The sequence below is a fragment of the Metschnikowia bicuspidata genome (assembly GCF_001664035.1).
Source record: "Metschnikowia bicuspidata var. bicuspidata NRRL YB-4993 chromosome Unknown METBIscaffold_4, whole genome shotgun sequence".
NCBI lineage: Eukaryota > Fungi > Ascomycota > Pichiomycetes > Serinales > Metschnikowiaceae > Metschnikowia > Metschnikowia bicuspidata.
Window position 1 is genome coordinate 1,334,453 of NW_017387734.1, and position 13,669 is coordinate 1,348,121.

Below are 13,669 nucleotides of genomic sequence, written 5' to 3' on the forward strand. Positions count from 1 at the left end.
AATTAGTGAGTGTCTCCAGAAATTAGTGAGCGGGCCAGAAATTAATGAGCCCAGACAATAATCAGCCCTAGAAATAAATGAACGGGCCAGAAATTGATGAGCCCGGGAATTGATGAGCCCAGACAATAATGAGCGGGCCAGAAATTAATCACCGGCCCTAGAAATTCATACCCAAAATTCAATGAGCGGGCCATGAATTAGTGAGCGTCCCCAGAAATTAGTGAGCGTCCCCAGAAATTAGTGAGCGCCCCAGACAATAATGAGCCCAGACAATACTGAGCGGCCCACAACTTAATCACCGGCGCCAGAAATCAATGAGCCCAAATAATGAGCCCTGGAAATAAATGAACGGCGCAGAAATTGATGGGCCCAGAAATTAATGAGTGGCGCCATAAATTAATGCGCGGGCCTAGAAATTAGAGGGCCCCGACAATAATAAGCCCAGACAGTAATCAACCCTGGAAATTAATGAGCGGGCCAAATATTGAGGAGCCCGGGAATTGATGAGCGTCCCCAGAAATTAGTGAGCGGGCCAGACAATAATGAGCCCAGACAATAATCAGCCCTAGAAATAAATGAACGGGCCAAAAATTGATGAGCCCGGGAATTGATGAGCAGCCCAGAAATTAATCACCGGCCCTAGAAATCAATGAGCCCAAATAATGAGCCCTGGAAATAAATGAACGGCGCAGAAATTGATGGGCCCAGAAATCAATGAGTGGCTCCATAAATTAATGCGCGGGCCTAGAAATTTATGGGCCCGACAACAATGAGCGGGCCACAACATGTCCGTGATGAACGGGCCCCACAAGGAAGACCAAGAAAAAAAAGTCTCCTTCCGCAACCAGGATTTGCAGGCCAGCGGCTGATGTCCTGGCCGGCCAGTTCCAAGCCCGGAAGATGAAAAAGGGTTGTGGTTTTGGAATGCTTCGCGTGGCGTGGCACCAGCAGCGCGGTCGCGGGGCCACCTTGGCCGCGTCTGGGCTGTCGTGCTTCTTTCGGCCCGGGCACCACGGGTCTGCCTTTTGCCCTCCCTTCTCTTCGTTGTTCTCTTTGTTGTTCTCTTCTTTGTTCTCTTCTTTGTTCTCTTCGTTGTTCTCTTTTTTGTTCTCTTCTCTGTTCCATTCTTCCATCGTTCTGGTGTTCATTTTTTCCTTCTTTTTCCATGCTCTCGTCCTTCCCTTTTTTAATTTTTCTCTGTTCCTTGTCTCCCCGTTATCGTCTTTCTGCCTTTCTTCTCCCTCTTGGTCTGACCGGTGGGAGCGCGCACCCAGGCCCGGCCCGAATCGACAGGCCAAAGACCAGCAGCGCCCAAGGCGGGGGAACGGCCAGGATAACACCATGGAAAAAAAAACACAAACCAGCCGAAACAAAAATAAAAAGGACTAAAGGAAGCTTTGCTTGTCGCCTGCATCTCCCCTCGCCCTCCGCTTTCTCTCTTCTTTCTTCTTGCCTTCTTTTTTGTTCCCCTCCTCGCTCCTCGCCCTGGCCCTCTCTCTTCGCTCCTCGCCCTGGCCCTCGCCAGGCCCGCACTCGCACCCGTGCACCAGCCCTCGGCCCCATCTCAGGCGCGAGCCCTCACCGATCCACAAGACCCCAAACCACCCCTCCGCCGGCCGCCCACATGTCCTTCAGAAAGAGAAACGAGCCGCTCCTGGGCCCCCGCGGCCCTCCCGGCGCAGCGCCCCACGCGCCCCTCTTCCCGCGCGCCCCGGTGAATCGCGCGCCGCCCGGCGCCCGGCCCCCGGTTCCGGGCCCCTCCATTGGCAGGCCCCCCGCCGCCACGGAAGCGCCCCCCTCACCGGCGGCCCCCCCGCGGCAGGCCCGGGCCGCCGGGCGCATTGCCAGCCAGCACACACGGCGCAGGTCCCGCCGGGCCGGGCGTGCGGCCCTCGTCCGTGTCCTCGCAGCCCACGGTGTCCTCCGGGTGCGCCGACTTGGACCGGCTCTTGGGCCACCAGGGCCTCCCGCTCTCGAGCTCGCTTTTGGTGGAGGAGTCCGGCGCCACGGACTTTGCGGCCGTGCTCATGCGCGCGTTCGTGGCGCAGGGCGTGGTGCACCACCGCGCGGCGTCAGGCTCGCCCGGCTGCCACGTCGTGGTGGTGGGGCCGCCGGCCGACTGGGCCAAGGACCTCCCCGGCGAGTACCGCGGCTCGGCCAAGGACCAGAAAAAGGCGCGGCTCGCGCGCGACGCGTCGCAGGTCAGCGTGGCCAACTTGGCCGAGCGCGACTTGAAGATCGCCTGGCGCTACGGGCTCTCCACGAACGCCGCGGGCGCGGCCGCGGGCGGCGCCGCACGGCTGCCGGACGCCACGGGCCCGGCCGGCTACGTCTCGCAGTTCGACATCACGCAGCGCTTGGTGCCGGGCGCCGGCGCCCAGGAGATCACGTTCGTGCCCGTGCACACGGACTTCGCGCAGGTGGCGGCGGCAGTGGCACAGGTCACGCGCCGCCACACGCGGCAGGGCAAGGTGGTGCGCATCGCCGTGCCAGGGTTCCTCAGCCCGGCGCTCTACCCGCCGCAGTGCAGCCGGCCCACGTACGTGGTGCCCTTGGTGCACCTGCTCCGCGGGCTTTTGGCGGCCGAGCCGGCCGCGGTGCTCATGATGACGCTCGCGCTCGACTTGTACCCGCGGGCCGGGCTCGTCGCCCACATGGTCGAGACGCTCGTGGACGGCGTGGTGCACTTGCAGCCGTTCAATCCGGACATGGCCGCGTTGATCGAGCGCGCGTACAAGAACGAGCCGGCCAAGATCCAGCACGGCTTGGTCCACGTGGTGAAGGTGCCGTGGCTCTCGGCGCGGGGCATGATGATGGAGGCCGCGGGCGAGTATGCGTTCAAGAACGGGCGCAAGAAGTTTGAGATCGACGACTGGGGGATCCCGGTGGACGACGCCGCGGAGCCGGCCGCGACGACGCAGAACGTCGACTTCTAGGCGCGTGCGGCGGGCGGGTGTGCTGGCTTGAGGGCGGCGATTTGGGGGAAGAGCTCTAGGGTTAGGGGATGCCGCAGCTTTCGCTCGGCAGTTTTCATTCAGCAGCTTTCGCTCGGCAGCTTTCGCTCGGCAGCTTTCACTCGGCAGTTTTCACTCGGCAGGTTTCATTCAGCAGTTTTCACTCAGCAGCTTTCGCTCGGCAGTTTTCATTCAGCAGCTTTCGCTCGGCAGCTTTCGCTCGGCAGTTTTCACTCGGCAGCTTTCGCTCGGCAGGTTTCATTCAGCAGGTTTCATTCAGCAGTTTTCACTCAGCAGCTTTCGCTCGGCAGTTTTCATTCAGCAGCTTTCGCTCGGCAGCTTTCGCTCGGCAGTTTTCACTCAGCAGCTTTCGCTCGGCAGCTTTCACTCGGCAGGTTTCATTCAGCAGTTTTCATTCAGCAGCTTTCGCTCGGCAGTTTTCATTCAGCAGCTTTCGCTCGGCAGTTTTCACTCGGCAGCTTTCGCTCGGCAGTTTTGAAAATTGGGCGGTTTCACAATTCGGCAGTTTTATGATTCTGCAGTTCTCATGACTCTGCGGTTTCCATGACCTCGCAGTTCTCATGTTTTGTTGTTTTGGAAATTGGGCATCTCATGATACGACAGTCTCTATCATTCCGTAGTTGGCATGATTCCGCGGTTTCCATGATGCTGCAGCTTTCATGGTTCCGGAACTTCCATGATTCCCCAGTTTTCGTTCGGCGGTTTTGGAGCCTGGGGGTTGCATGATTCGGCAGTTTCCATGATTCTGGAGTTGGGAATTGGGAAGCTTCATGATTCGGCAGTTTTCGTGATTCTGGAGTTGGGAGTTGGGAAGCTTCATGATTCGGCAGTTGGCATGATTCGGCAGTTTCAATGGTTTTGCTGTTCTGAAAATCGCGCAGTTTAATGACTCCGCAGTTTCTATGACTCCGAAGTTCTCATGATTCGGCTGGTTTGGAAATTTGGCAGTTTCATGACCCCGCAGTTTCCACTATTCGACAGTTCTGGAAATTGGGCGGTCTAACGATTCTGCAGTTTCCATGACTCCGCAGTTTCCCTGACCTCGCAGTTCTCATGTTTTGGTTGTCTTGAGAATTAGGCAGATTCATGATTCGGCAGTTGGCATGATTCGGCAGTTTCTATGATTCTGGGGTTTCCATGATTCTGGAGTTTTCATGACTCCATAGTTTCCATGAATCGGCAGTTTTCATGATTTCGCTGTTTTGGAAATCGCGCAGTTTATTGACTCCGCAGTTTCTATGACTCCGAAGTTCTCATGATTTGGCTGGTTTGGAAATTTGGCAGTTTCATGATACGGCAATTTCATGATCTGACAGTTTCCATGACTCCGCAGTTCTCATGATTTGGTTGTCTTGGAGATTTGGCAGTTCATGATGCAGGTTGGGGAATTCTTCACTCTTCATCATTTTGCAGTCGCAGATTCTCCAGTTCGCATGATGCTGCCGCTCTCATGATTTCGCACGTTTCATGATTCATGACGCTGCAGTTTGTTGCAGTTCCCGGATTCATTTCGCAGTTTCCTGGACCCTGCTGTTCCCATGGATTGGTTGCCCCCGGGGCCTCTGCATTTGAGCTTGGCTCTTCGGACTCTACATCCGGATCTTCTCCACTTCCAGGCAGCCTTCGTCAAGTCACTCCTGTCTCCAGATTCCAAGTGCCGCCAGACTCCGTGCTTGATTGCCGGGATTCCAAATGCCACATCCCACATCCCCTCCTTTCCCCACGCTTACTCCATCTCACCTGTTCAGAATACCGACATGTGGCTTCCAAAAATACCCCTCCTCACTCAGGTTCCCCTGAACAACCAATGGGCGACTCGTGTCCCCAGCAGCCTGACCGAGTCCCTTCCCCCGACCTGCTATGTTTCCTCAGACTGTTTTTCAAGCTTCCTCACCGATTGCTTCAACTGCAGAATCTCGGCCAAAATCGCCTGCTGTGTGTTTTTGATGTCGCGCAACGCCACGGCCGTCGCCGAAAGTGTGTTTGAGATTCGGTCTAGCGAATCCGCTACGATCTGCGGCGACGTGGGTATCCTTGCGTCTTCCAAGGGCATCTGCAGATCTGCAATAGCGAATCTGGCCCTTTTCCTGTTCTTTTCAGGGGAAGCCAGACCCGGGACCGCCGGACCAGGCCCTTGGCCGTGTGAAATGGTTCTTTTGTTCGACAAGTCATGTTTCGAATCCAACAAACCCAGTGGTCCCAGGTGGGGAAGCTTCAGCTCGAGCTCCTTTATCCGCAACCTTCGCTCCGGCGATCCCGACCGGCGCACTGGCAGCACCCCCAAGGAAATGGCCGGCAAAATCGACTTCCTGGTGGACGCCCCAGACAACGAATTGTGATTATCGGTCGGGCACAGCGGTTTTTGTTGTAGGACGGGCGAGTCCGCGAGAATTGGAGCGGGGGCTTTTCTGGAGCCCCCCGGAGAGACTTTGCTTTGCGCCCGCAGCTTGTCGCTATGGCTGGCGTTGTTTGGGGGCAGATCCACAACCATCATACGGTGCCTTATTAGCCTTAATGGGCCTCCTGATCTGCTTGGAGCCGTGTTGTAAGGCCTGTATTGTGTGCAGGACGACGCGCATGCCTCTGCCTGACGGAGGCAGGACTGTAAGATCCTTGCTGGTTCCTTATGCTGTGAAATTGGATGAGATCAGAAGCCGGGTCTCTTTGAAAAGATGCTTGATATAGCTGGAATTGCACAAGCTGCGTCTTTCACGTGACATCGCATTTGCTTGTATACTGAGTCTCGTGCCACCCCGATGTGCTGTACTTAAATGGCATATTTGAACATTTGATGTATGTTGTGTTCAATATTGTTTCCAGATACATTTCGGATGGCCATGAGAGATTTCCAACTCATTTATGCCAGCCGATAATGTGGAGCCACCTCCTGGAATTCCCATCTGCCCAAAGTATCTTGAAATATATGTTTCATCTTGCAACGAAGTCTTCTGCACTCTGCATCAAACCTGATTTTTGCCTGAAAAATCTCGATAAAGTATGCATAGATTATCAAGCGGTCTTAGTTTCTTTCTCCCGAGGTAATTTTCATACTCAATCTTTGGAAACAATCTTAATGTTTCTTAAAATAAAACTTCTGCATTTCTCTTAGAGTCTCTAGATATTTAAAACAGTTTTTTGAATGTGATCTGCCAACAAATCTTCTTACTGTCTCTTCCTACTGTATCTCACTCGTAAACCCACAATCCTTTCATGACATCTTCTTACTATCTTTTGAGATTCGTTTCACTATATTCTCAATAAATCCTGTTTCCATCTCATTCACTCATCTCCAGAAATTCCCCTACTGTATCTCTGCCATATGGCTCCAGCTCTCTCACTGAATATACCCCAGAAATCTTCTCGCCATGTATTTCAACAAAGCTTCGTACTTTATCTTACCCAAAGATTTTCTTACTCAATGCCCGAAAATTCCCTTACAAAACATTTCAAGATATTTTTGTAATGTTTTTTAAAGCGTTGTGCTATATTTCTCCGATCGATTTTCATACTCTGTTCCCAAAATTCCTTTCATTCTCTTCAAACAACACTTCGTTCTACATGCCTCCAACATGTTCTTACTTTGTTGATGCCACAAACCTTCTTCCTATATAAATGCCAACACCATTCTCAGTATATCTTTCTAAAAATCCTTATACCACATCTCTTTGACAATTTCCCTAGCTGCATTGTGCCACCAAACCTCTCATTGCACCTCTCCAATAAATCTTCCAAGTGCCTCTTCTGATGGCATTCATAAGCTTCTGACCAAATTCTACCGGCCGGCCCCAAACCCTCGCCATAAATTATTCAATACAAAAAAATTGAAAAAATCAAACACAAACCTTGCTACCCCTCCTCTTCCTCTTCCCTATGTTAGAGATATCTGACATGTTGCTGGCATGGGACTGCATGTTGTAAGCATGGCCCATGCAGTACTGAAACATTTTATCATAGGAGCAAGAGAGTTTTCTTGATCCTTGCAAACTCCACCTATATTCATACAGATACCTCTATTATCATCAATACTATACGGCAAAACCGCCTGCCCCTCCATTTCGCAGCCACGCTCGCACCAGACCCGATGTCCTGCACACAGATATGCGGTTTTTCCCAATCGAGAACTGTAATTACGCGTCCGCGCGACAGAAAAAAAAAACCCTAGATCCTTCCTCCGTACTCCTTACTTTTCTTCTTCCTCCTTCTTCTTTTCTTCTTCCACACGCAATTCCCCACACATTGCAAAACCGCTCCCAGCTACTGCCGCGCCAGTGATCTTGTCTTTCCAGAATCACCACCCCATTTTTTTTTCTGGTTTTGCGCCCTCTGTTTGCGTTCAAAGGAACACGTGCTAGCCGCCCAAAACCCAGCGTTAGCCGCCGACCCGCCAGCGTCTGAACGGCCAAGCCACACACAAAAAAAAACACGCCAAGACACCAGCGACCACCACACGCCATGTCGCTGTCCCCGGTCCGAAGCCTGGCGCAAAACACCGGTCCCGGCGACTCGCCGCTGTCACCTTCGCAGTCACAGTCTCAGTCACAGTCACAATCACAGTCACAAACACAGCCCACCGTGCCCTCGTCGCCGCTTCTTTTTTTGTCCAGCTCGCTGAACCCGGGCTCCGACATGCGCCCGTCCTCGCAGCGCCGTGAGGTGTCGTCGCCGCTCCACTACACGTCGCTGAGCCGCCACCCAACGTCAGACTTGGCGCGCCAGCGGTCGGACGGCGTGGTTTCGGGCGTGGACCGCATCGTGCGGCGCCCCGTTCGCTCGGACTTGAACGCGGACGCGCTGTCCTCGCCGCGGCGCAGGCGCATGTTCGACGACCGCCACCCGTCGTCGTCCCTTGGCGCGGGCGACCCGCTGCTGGACAGCTCGCAGCCACAGCTGGACATGTACGGCCTGGACGAGCCCGTGCGCGTCATCTGGGGCACCAACGTGTCGATCCAGGATTGCAGCAACGCGTTCCGCGACTTCTTGATGCTGTTCAAGATGAAGTACCGCCGCATCCTCGACAACCAGCCTGTGGAGCCCGAGGACCTGGAGCTCTACTACGTGGGCCAGTTGAACGCCATGAAGGACTTGGGCACCACAAACTTGAACTTGGACGCGGCCAACTTGCTTGCCTACGCGGCCACCAAGAAGTTGTACTACCAGCTCATTAACTACCCGCAGGAGGTGATCCCCATCATGGACCAGACAGTAAAGGACTGCCTCGTGTCGCTCTTCTCGGATCCGGCCGCGGTGCCCGCGTCCATCGACGACATCGAGACCAACATCTACACCATCCGTCCGCACAACATCAATGCCGTGCGCAGGGGCATGCGCGAGTTGAATCCGAACGACATCGACAAGTTGGTCAGCGTCAAGGGCCTTGTGTTGCGCGCCAGCGCCATTGTCCCGGACATGAAACAGGCGCTATTCAAGTGCAGCGCCTGCGACCACACAGTCGCCGTGGAAATCGACCGCGGAATCATCTCCGAGCCCACCAAGTGCCCACGCTTGGTGTGCTCGCAAAAGAACACCATGAGCATCATCCACAACCGCTCGTCCTTTGCTGACAAGCAGGTGATTAAATTGCAGGAGACGCCGGACTTGGTTCCGGACGGACAGACCCCCCACTCGATCAACTTGTGTGTATACGACGAGTTAGTCGATACGTGCAGGGCGGGAGACAGGATCGAGGTGTGCGGAATCTTCCGGTCCTTGCCAGTGAGAGTCAATTCCCGCCAGCGGGCGTTGAAAAACTTGTACAAGACTTACTTGGACGTCGTCCACATCAAGAAAATCGATGCCAAACGGCTCGCAGCTGATGCTTCTACCGTCCAGCAGCAGGCTACTGAGACCCAGGAGGTCGAGCAAATGCGTAAATTGACTGCAGATGACGTTGCCCGAGTGAAGGAAATCTCACAGAGAGACGACTTGTATGAGTTGTTGGCTCGCTCGTTGGCCCCATCTATCTATGAGATGGACGACGTGAAAAAGGGCATCTTACTTCAGTTGTTTGGTGGAACCAACAAGCAGTTTCGCAAAGGCGGTCGCTACAGGGGTGACGTAAACATCTTGCTTTGTGGAGATCCCTCCACGTCGAAGTCGCAGATATTACAGTATGTGCACAAGATAGCACCCAGAGGTATTTATACTTCCGGTAAAGGTTCTTCTGCCGTTGGTTTGACGGCGTATATCACGCGAGATGTCGACACAAAGCAGCTCGTCTTGGAGTCTGGTGCATTGGTTCTTTCCGATGGCGGCATTTGTTGTATCGATGAATTTGACAAGATGAGTGACACAACGAGATCGGTCTTGCACGAAGTGATGGAACAGCAAACAATCTCCATCGCCAAAGCTGGTATCATCACCACTCTCAACGCCAGAACTTCGATCTTGGCATCTGCAAATCCAATCAATTCTCGTTACGACCCCAACTTGCCCGTGACCTCCAATATTGACTTGCCTCCTCCATTATTATCTCGTTTTGACCTCGTGTACTTGATTCTCGATCGTGTCAATGAGTCCATGGATCGCCAATTGGCCAGCCACATTACCGATATGTACTTAGAAGATGTGCCCAATTCCGTGTCTGCGCACCTGATTTTGCCAGTTAATGATTTGAGCACATACATCCAATATGCAAAGGAGAATTGCAACCCGGTGATCACAAACGAGAGCAAGAATGAGTTAGTGAGAGCTTACGTGGAAATGAGAAACCTCGGAGACGATTTGCGGTCTTCCGAAAAAAGAATCACCGCGACTACGAGACAGCTAGAGTCCATGATTCGGTTGTCAGAAGCACATGCGAAAATGCGTTTGAGTCCTCATGTCGAGCTCATTGACGTAAAGGAAGCCGTGCGCTTGATCAAGTCTGCGATCAAGGACTACGCCACAGACCCAAAGACGGGTAGAATCGACATGGACATTGTACAAACCGGTACCACTGCAGCTCAAAGAAGAATGCGCGAGGCTTTGGATGTCGAAGTTCTTGCTGTGCTCGAGGGTGTTAATGGAAAGAGATTCAACGAATTGGCCACTGCCGTAAACGAGAAGCTGAGTATCAGAGTGGAAAATCTGGAGCTTCTCGAAAGCTTGCGCAGATTAAGTGAAGAAGGCAAGATTCAAGAGACCGGTGAGTCCCATCGGAAGTCCTACAAAAAGGTGGCCTTTGTTTAGTCCACTTAATAAAACGTTAACTTGCGCTACATATTGTATCATACTTATATTCTATTATCATAACTTATCATATCCTCAGTCTATTGCATGTCGTGCCTCACAAATGATCTATAAGGCAAATCATACCAAAGTTTGGGGGTTTAAAGGAAGTCGGAACTTTTCCTTGATTGGGGTTCCGTTGTCTCAGAAGCCGGTAGATGATGCGAAACATCGGGCTCTTCGGCATCGATGGGAAGCGAATCCTCTTCGGCCATGTTCAAAAAGGATTCAAATTGGTCGTCTAGTTGAACATCAGTCACGGAATTATACATGTTTCTTGTCAAGGAGTTGGCGAGTTTGAGCTCAGCGGCAACGTCCACGGGCTGTCTCAGACGAATTTTTTCGGTGGCGCTTTTGAGGACGCCGAACCTTGCATCGTATGCTGTCCGTAGCGAATCGATAGCTTTTCTATTCTTGGTCGCCTCCACAACAGCCGAACCCAACACTAAAGTTAGGAAAAGTGACTTGAATACCGGGGTGTAAAAGAGCTCCCTCACCGAAGAGCCCTTCTTTACCTTCACAGTAGAGTACACCGTAGAGTAGAGTCTGCGTGTAACAATGGGGCGTAACATTTGTAATATTTTGGATTCTTGACGGGGTATTGGAGAAGCGGTTTGAAATCTGCGGTAGGTTCAATAATTGGTTTGCGCACGACCAGCGGGACCATCAGAAGGCCCTAAGCAAAATAATAGCTTGACAGAAAATTTTTGGCCAAGCGTTATTAGGCTTCCTCGTTGAAATGAAATGCCTGTTTCCGGTAACGAGGTTGCCTCAAGAATCAAATTAGTGACATTAGGCATTCACAATTTTCACGAGACTAGAACACCAATTGACCGCCTCAGGCATGATCGCCCGGCAAAGGAAGAAAAAGTCTTTGTAAACCTTCAAAGAGGCAGATTTTTAAGAAAGTCTTGTTCGGTAAAGGGGCGCCTAACGGAGGCTATTCGCAGTATAGAACAAACCTCGGCACATCACACCGACACCAAAATTAAAGAGTCTCGACGTTGGCTCTGTAGACAGCGTCAATCATTCCTCATTCACGAGATCAACTGAAAGAAACCAAGTGGGCACAACAAAACTGTACCAAAGTTTCAAGTTGCTCGCGTTTCAATGCCATCCTAGTTCCTGAGCTTTGAAGCACAAACGGCCATGTCACTCGGTGAAAATTTATAAGAGGATATTCACCTAGGCCGTAGGAGGCCCCGTGGGTGAGTTCAGAATGCCTGATCCACGGAGAATGCGCGTTTTCGAGACCTTTTAAAGAACGCGGCTGTCTGAATGCAGCCCTTCACGCAACAGCCTCCAGAGCATAGCGCTTGACACGGGCCAAAACCAAGTCATCTCGGGAGTACCATTGCTGTGAAGCGTCCGTGTCAGCATACCGGATTGTGAGAGAGTCAGCAAGTAACGAAATCTGCACGGCGTTCCCAAGCCCCACCCACTCCCGCATGGCCATGATATACCAGAAGCCACTCTTGCGAAAGCGCGTGAGGCCCTTGATGGCATTGTCGTTGTGTGGCACAAGCTTGACGGAGTTCATGTAGTGGCCTTCAGCGGGCGGTGAGCGAGGGCGTGGCACCACGCCGCGGTCGAAGATGTCGGCGATGATGTGGGTGCCTCCTGCGGGGACAAAGAAGCAGTGCTGCTTGGCAAAGCCCATTCGCTCGTAGAGGACGGCGCGCGTGGCATGGGCGGCAGCGCCCAGCGCAGCCAAGTGCGCGGCAAGCTCGAGCTCGGCCTTCAGGAAGCACTCGTCAATGAGGTCGCTCCACCACCAGGGAATGTTGAACATCATGCTCATGGCAAGGAGCAACTCGGCCACCACCAAATGCGCGCGCACCGCATACGTCTTGACGTTGAGCCGCAGCTTGTACGTGTAGGACAAGTTGTCCATGTAGGGCTCGACAATGTCGTGGCGGATCTTGCGGAGCGTGTTCTTGTCGGGCTTGGCGGGCGGCGTGTCTGACGCCACGGGCTGGGTCTGCGCGAGCAAGAGCGACACGATGCACATCTCCTGGCAGGCAGCCACGTATGCCCACGCCTTGTCGTTGGTGTAGTCCCTGCGGAGCATGTCGTAGGTGGAGTACGCGTAGCGGAAGTCCTTGAGCATGAGCGCCCAGTCCGCGAGCTTGCGGAGAATCTGCTCGGGCGCCAGACGCGGGTAGAACCCGCCCGTGGCATTGTAAGCGCCCAGCAGCGACGCGTGTGGCGGTCCGTCGCTGCTGGTGAATAACTTGCGGGACACGGAGAAGAAGCGGCCCGCGAGCGACTTGCGCGGCGCCAACACGGCATCGTCCCACACGCGCACGCGGCGCTCCATGTGCGGGATCAAACAGCGGGCCACAAAGTCGAACACCTTGGCGCGGAGCGCAGCGTCGAGCAGCGCGGGCACTCGCATCCCCGCGGGCTCCGGGCGGGCCTGCTGGAGCGCCCTGCTCTGGGCCTCCTGGTCGATGGTGGCGCCGTCGAGCTCGGGCATGAGCACCGCGTCGGTGGCGCCCGGTGCCGGTGCCGGCACCGGCACGGCTGTGGCCGCAAGCTGGAGCTCGGCCTGGACCGCGGCCTGGAACTGCTGGATGTCCGAGGCAGCGTGCGCGGCCGGGTCGTAAAGCACAAACACGTGCACCAAGACGTCCGCGGTCTGCACGTACCGCGGCGCTGGGAGGTTGCGGAACGCCACGACCAAGCGGCGCACCGCGTCCACGGAGTCTGTGCCCAAGTGCACCACGAACACGTGGGCAACAGGGTGATTGAGCGTGTCGAAAGGCACCACGCGGTTGCACGTGACGACGCGGCGGAACAAGCCCGGGTAGAGCGGGCCGGCGGGCCGGGCCGCGGCCGCGGCCTGCGTGAGCAGCTCGAGCGCCGAGATGCTGAAGAGCGGCGCGGGCCTGTCGTCGGCCGGCGGGTGCACGGCTAAGAGCTCGGCTAACGGCGGCTGGAAACGCACGGGGAACAGCGCGTAGCTGCGCGTGACAAGCTGCGTGTTTGTGACGCGGTACGTCTGGCTGGCCAAGCCGAAGCGCGCCGTGTCGCCGTACGCCTGGAGCACCAGAAGCGCCGAGACCAGGGCTTTGTGGCACAGCGCCTGGAGCGCCCGGTCGGCCCCGGGCGTGGCCTGCACAGACACGAGCGGCAGGTACGCATGCAGGAGCAAGAGCTGCCGCACGCCGGGGAGCTCGGCGCTGCTGGCGGACATTTTGTGCGGCTGGTTTTCGGGTGGTTGCTGGTGGTTTTGGGTGCGGCGGTTAGGGAAAGAAGAAGTAGTAGGTTTGTGTTTGTGGCTGGCGGGCCGCGCGGCGCGCGTCGTGGGGCGGGAGGTACGGGTGTATTTGGGGGGCGGCGGGTGGATTTGGTGGATACATATTTGTGGATGCAAATTTGATGCGTGCAAAATTGGTAGATGGAATTTTGGTACAAGGAATTTTGGCAGACGAAAGAATTGATGGATGCGAAATTGGTGGATGGAAGAATTGGTAAATGGAAGA

At 54.5% G+C, this 13,669-nt stretch overlaps 5 protein-coding genes across 5 annotated transcripts; 2 read left to right on the forward strand and 3 right to left on the reverse strand.

Annotated features, from left to right (window-relative positions):
* Positions 1-769: 769 nt before the first annotated feature.
* On the forward strand, positions 770-2,936 carry METBIDRAFT_78962 (Elongator subunit; the record flags this gene model as incomplete). Its single annotated transcript, XM_018858979.1, has 2 exons — positions 770-830; positions 1,867-2,936. The coding sequence occupies 2 exons, from the start codon at positions 770-772 to the stop codon at positions 2,934-2,936; spliced, it is 1,131 nt and encodes a 376-aa protein (XP_018711158.1).
* Positions 2,937-4,833: 1,897 nt separating this feature from the next.
* Positions 4,834-5,466, reverse strand: METBIDRAFT_12608 (uncharacterized protein; the record flags this gene model as incomplete). Its single annotated transcript, XM_018854240.1, has 1 exon — positions 4,834-5,466. The coding sequence occupies one exon, from the start codon at positions 5,464-5,466 to the stop codon at positions 4,834-4,836; it is 633 nt and encodes a 210-aa protein (XP_018711159.1).
* A 1,716-nt stretch (positions 5,467-7,182) lies between these two features.
* Positions 7,183-10,232, forward strand: CDC54 (MCM DNA helicase complex subunit). The gene has a single exon (XM_018856097.1). The coding sequence runs from the start codon at positions 7,428-7,430 to the stop codon at positions 10,140-10,142; it is 2,715 nt and encodes a 904-aa protein (XP_018711160.1). The 5' UTR covers positions 7,183-7,427; the 3' UTR covers positions 10,143-10,232.
* Positions 10,233-10,381: 149 nt separating this feature from the next.
* METBIDRAFT_24275 (uncharacterized protein) lies at positions 10,382-10,699 on the reverse strand (the record flags this gene model as incomplete). The annotated part of the gene is made up of 1 exon (XM_018855277.1): positions 10,382-10,699. A coding segment is annotated over one exon (318 nt), but the record flags the coding sequence as incomplete, so codon positions are not given.
* A 770-nt stretch (positions 10,700-11,469) lies between these two features.
* Positions 11,470-13,380, reverse strand: GSG1 (Gsg1p; the record flags this gene model as incomplete). Its single annotated transcript, XM_018857722.1, has 1 exon — positions 11,470-13,380. The coding sequence occupies one exon, from the start codon at positions 13,378-13,380 to the stop codon at positions 11,470-11,472; it is 1,911 nt and encodes a 636-aa protein (XP_018711162.1).
* Between the last annotated feature and the right edge of the window lie 289 nt (positions 13,381-13,669).

What these genes read in the sequence shown, in the direction of transcription:
- CDC54 (XM_018856097.1), top strand. Translation starts at nt 7,428, where the DNA reads ATGTCGCTGTCCCCGGTCCGAAGCCTGGCGCAAAACACCGGTCCCGGC.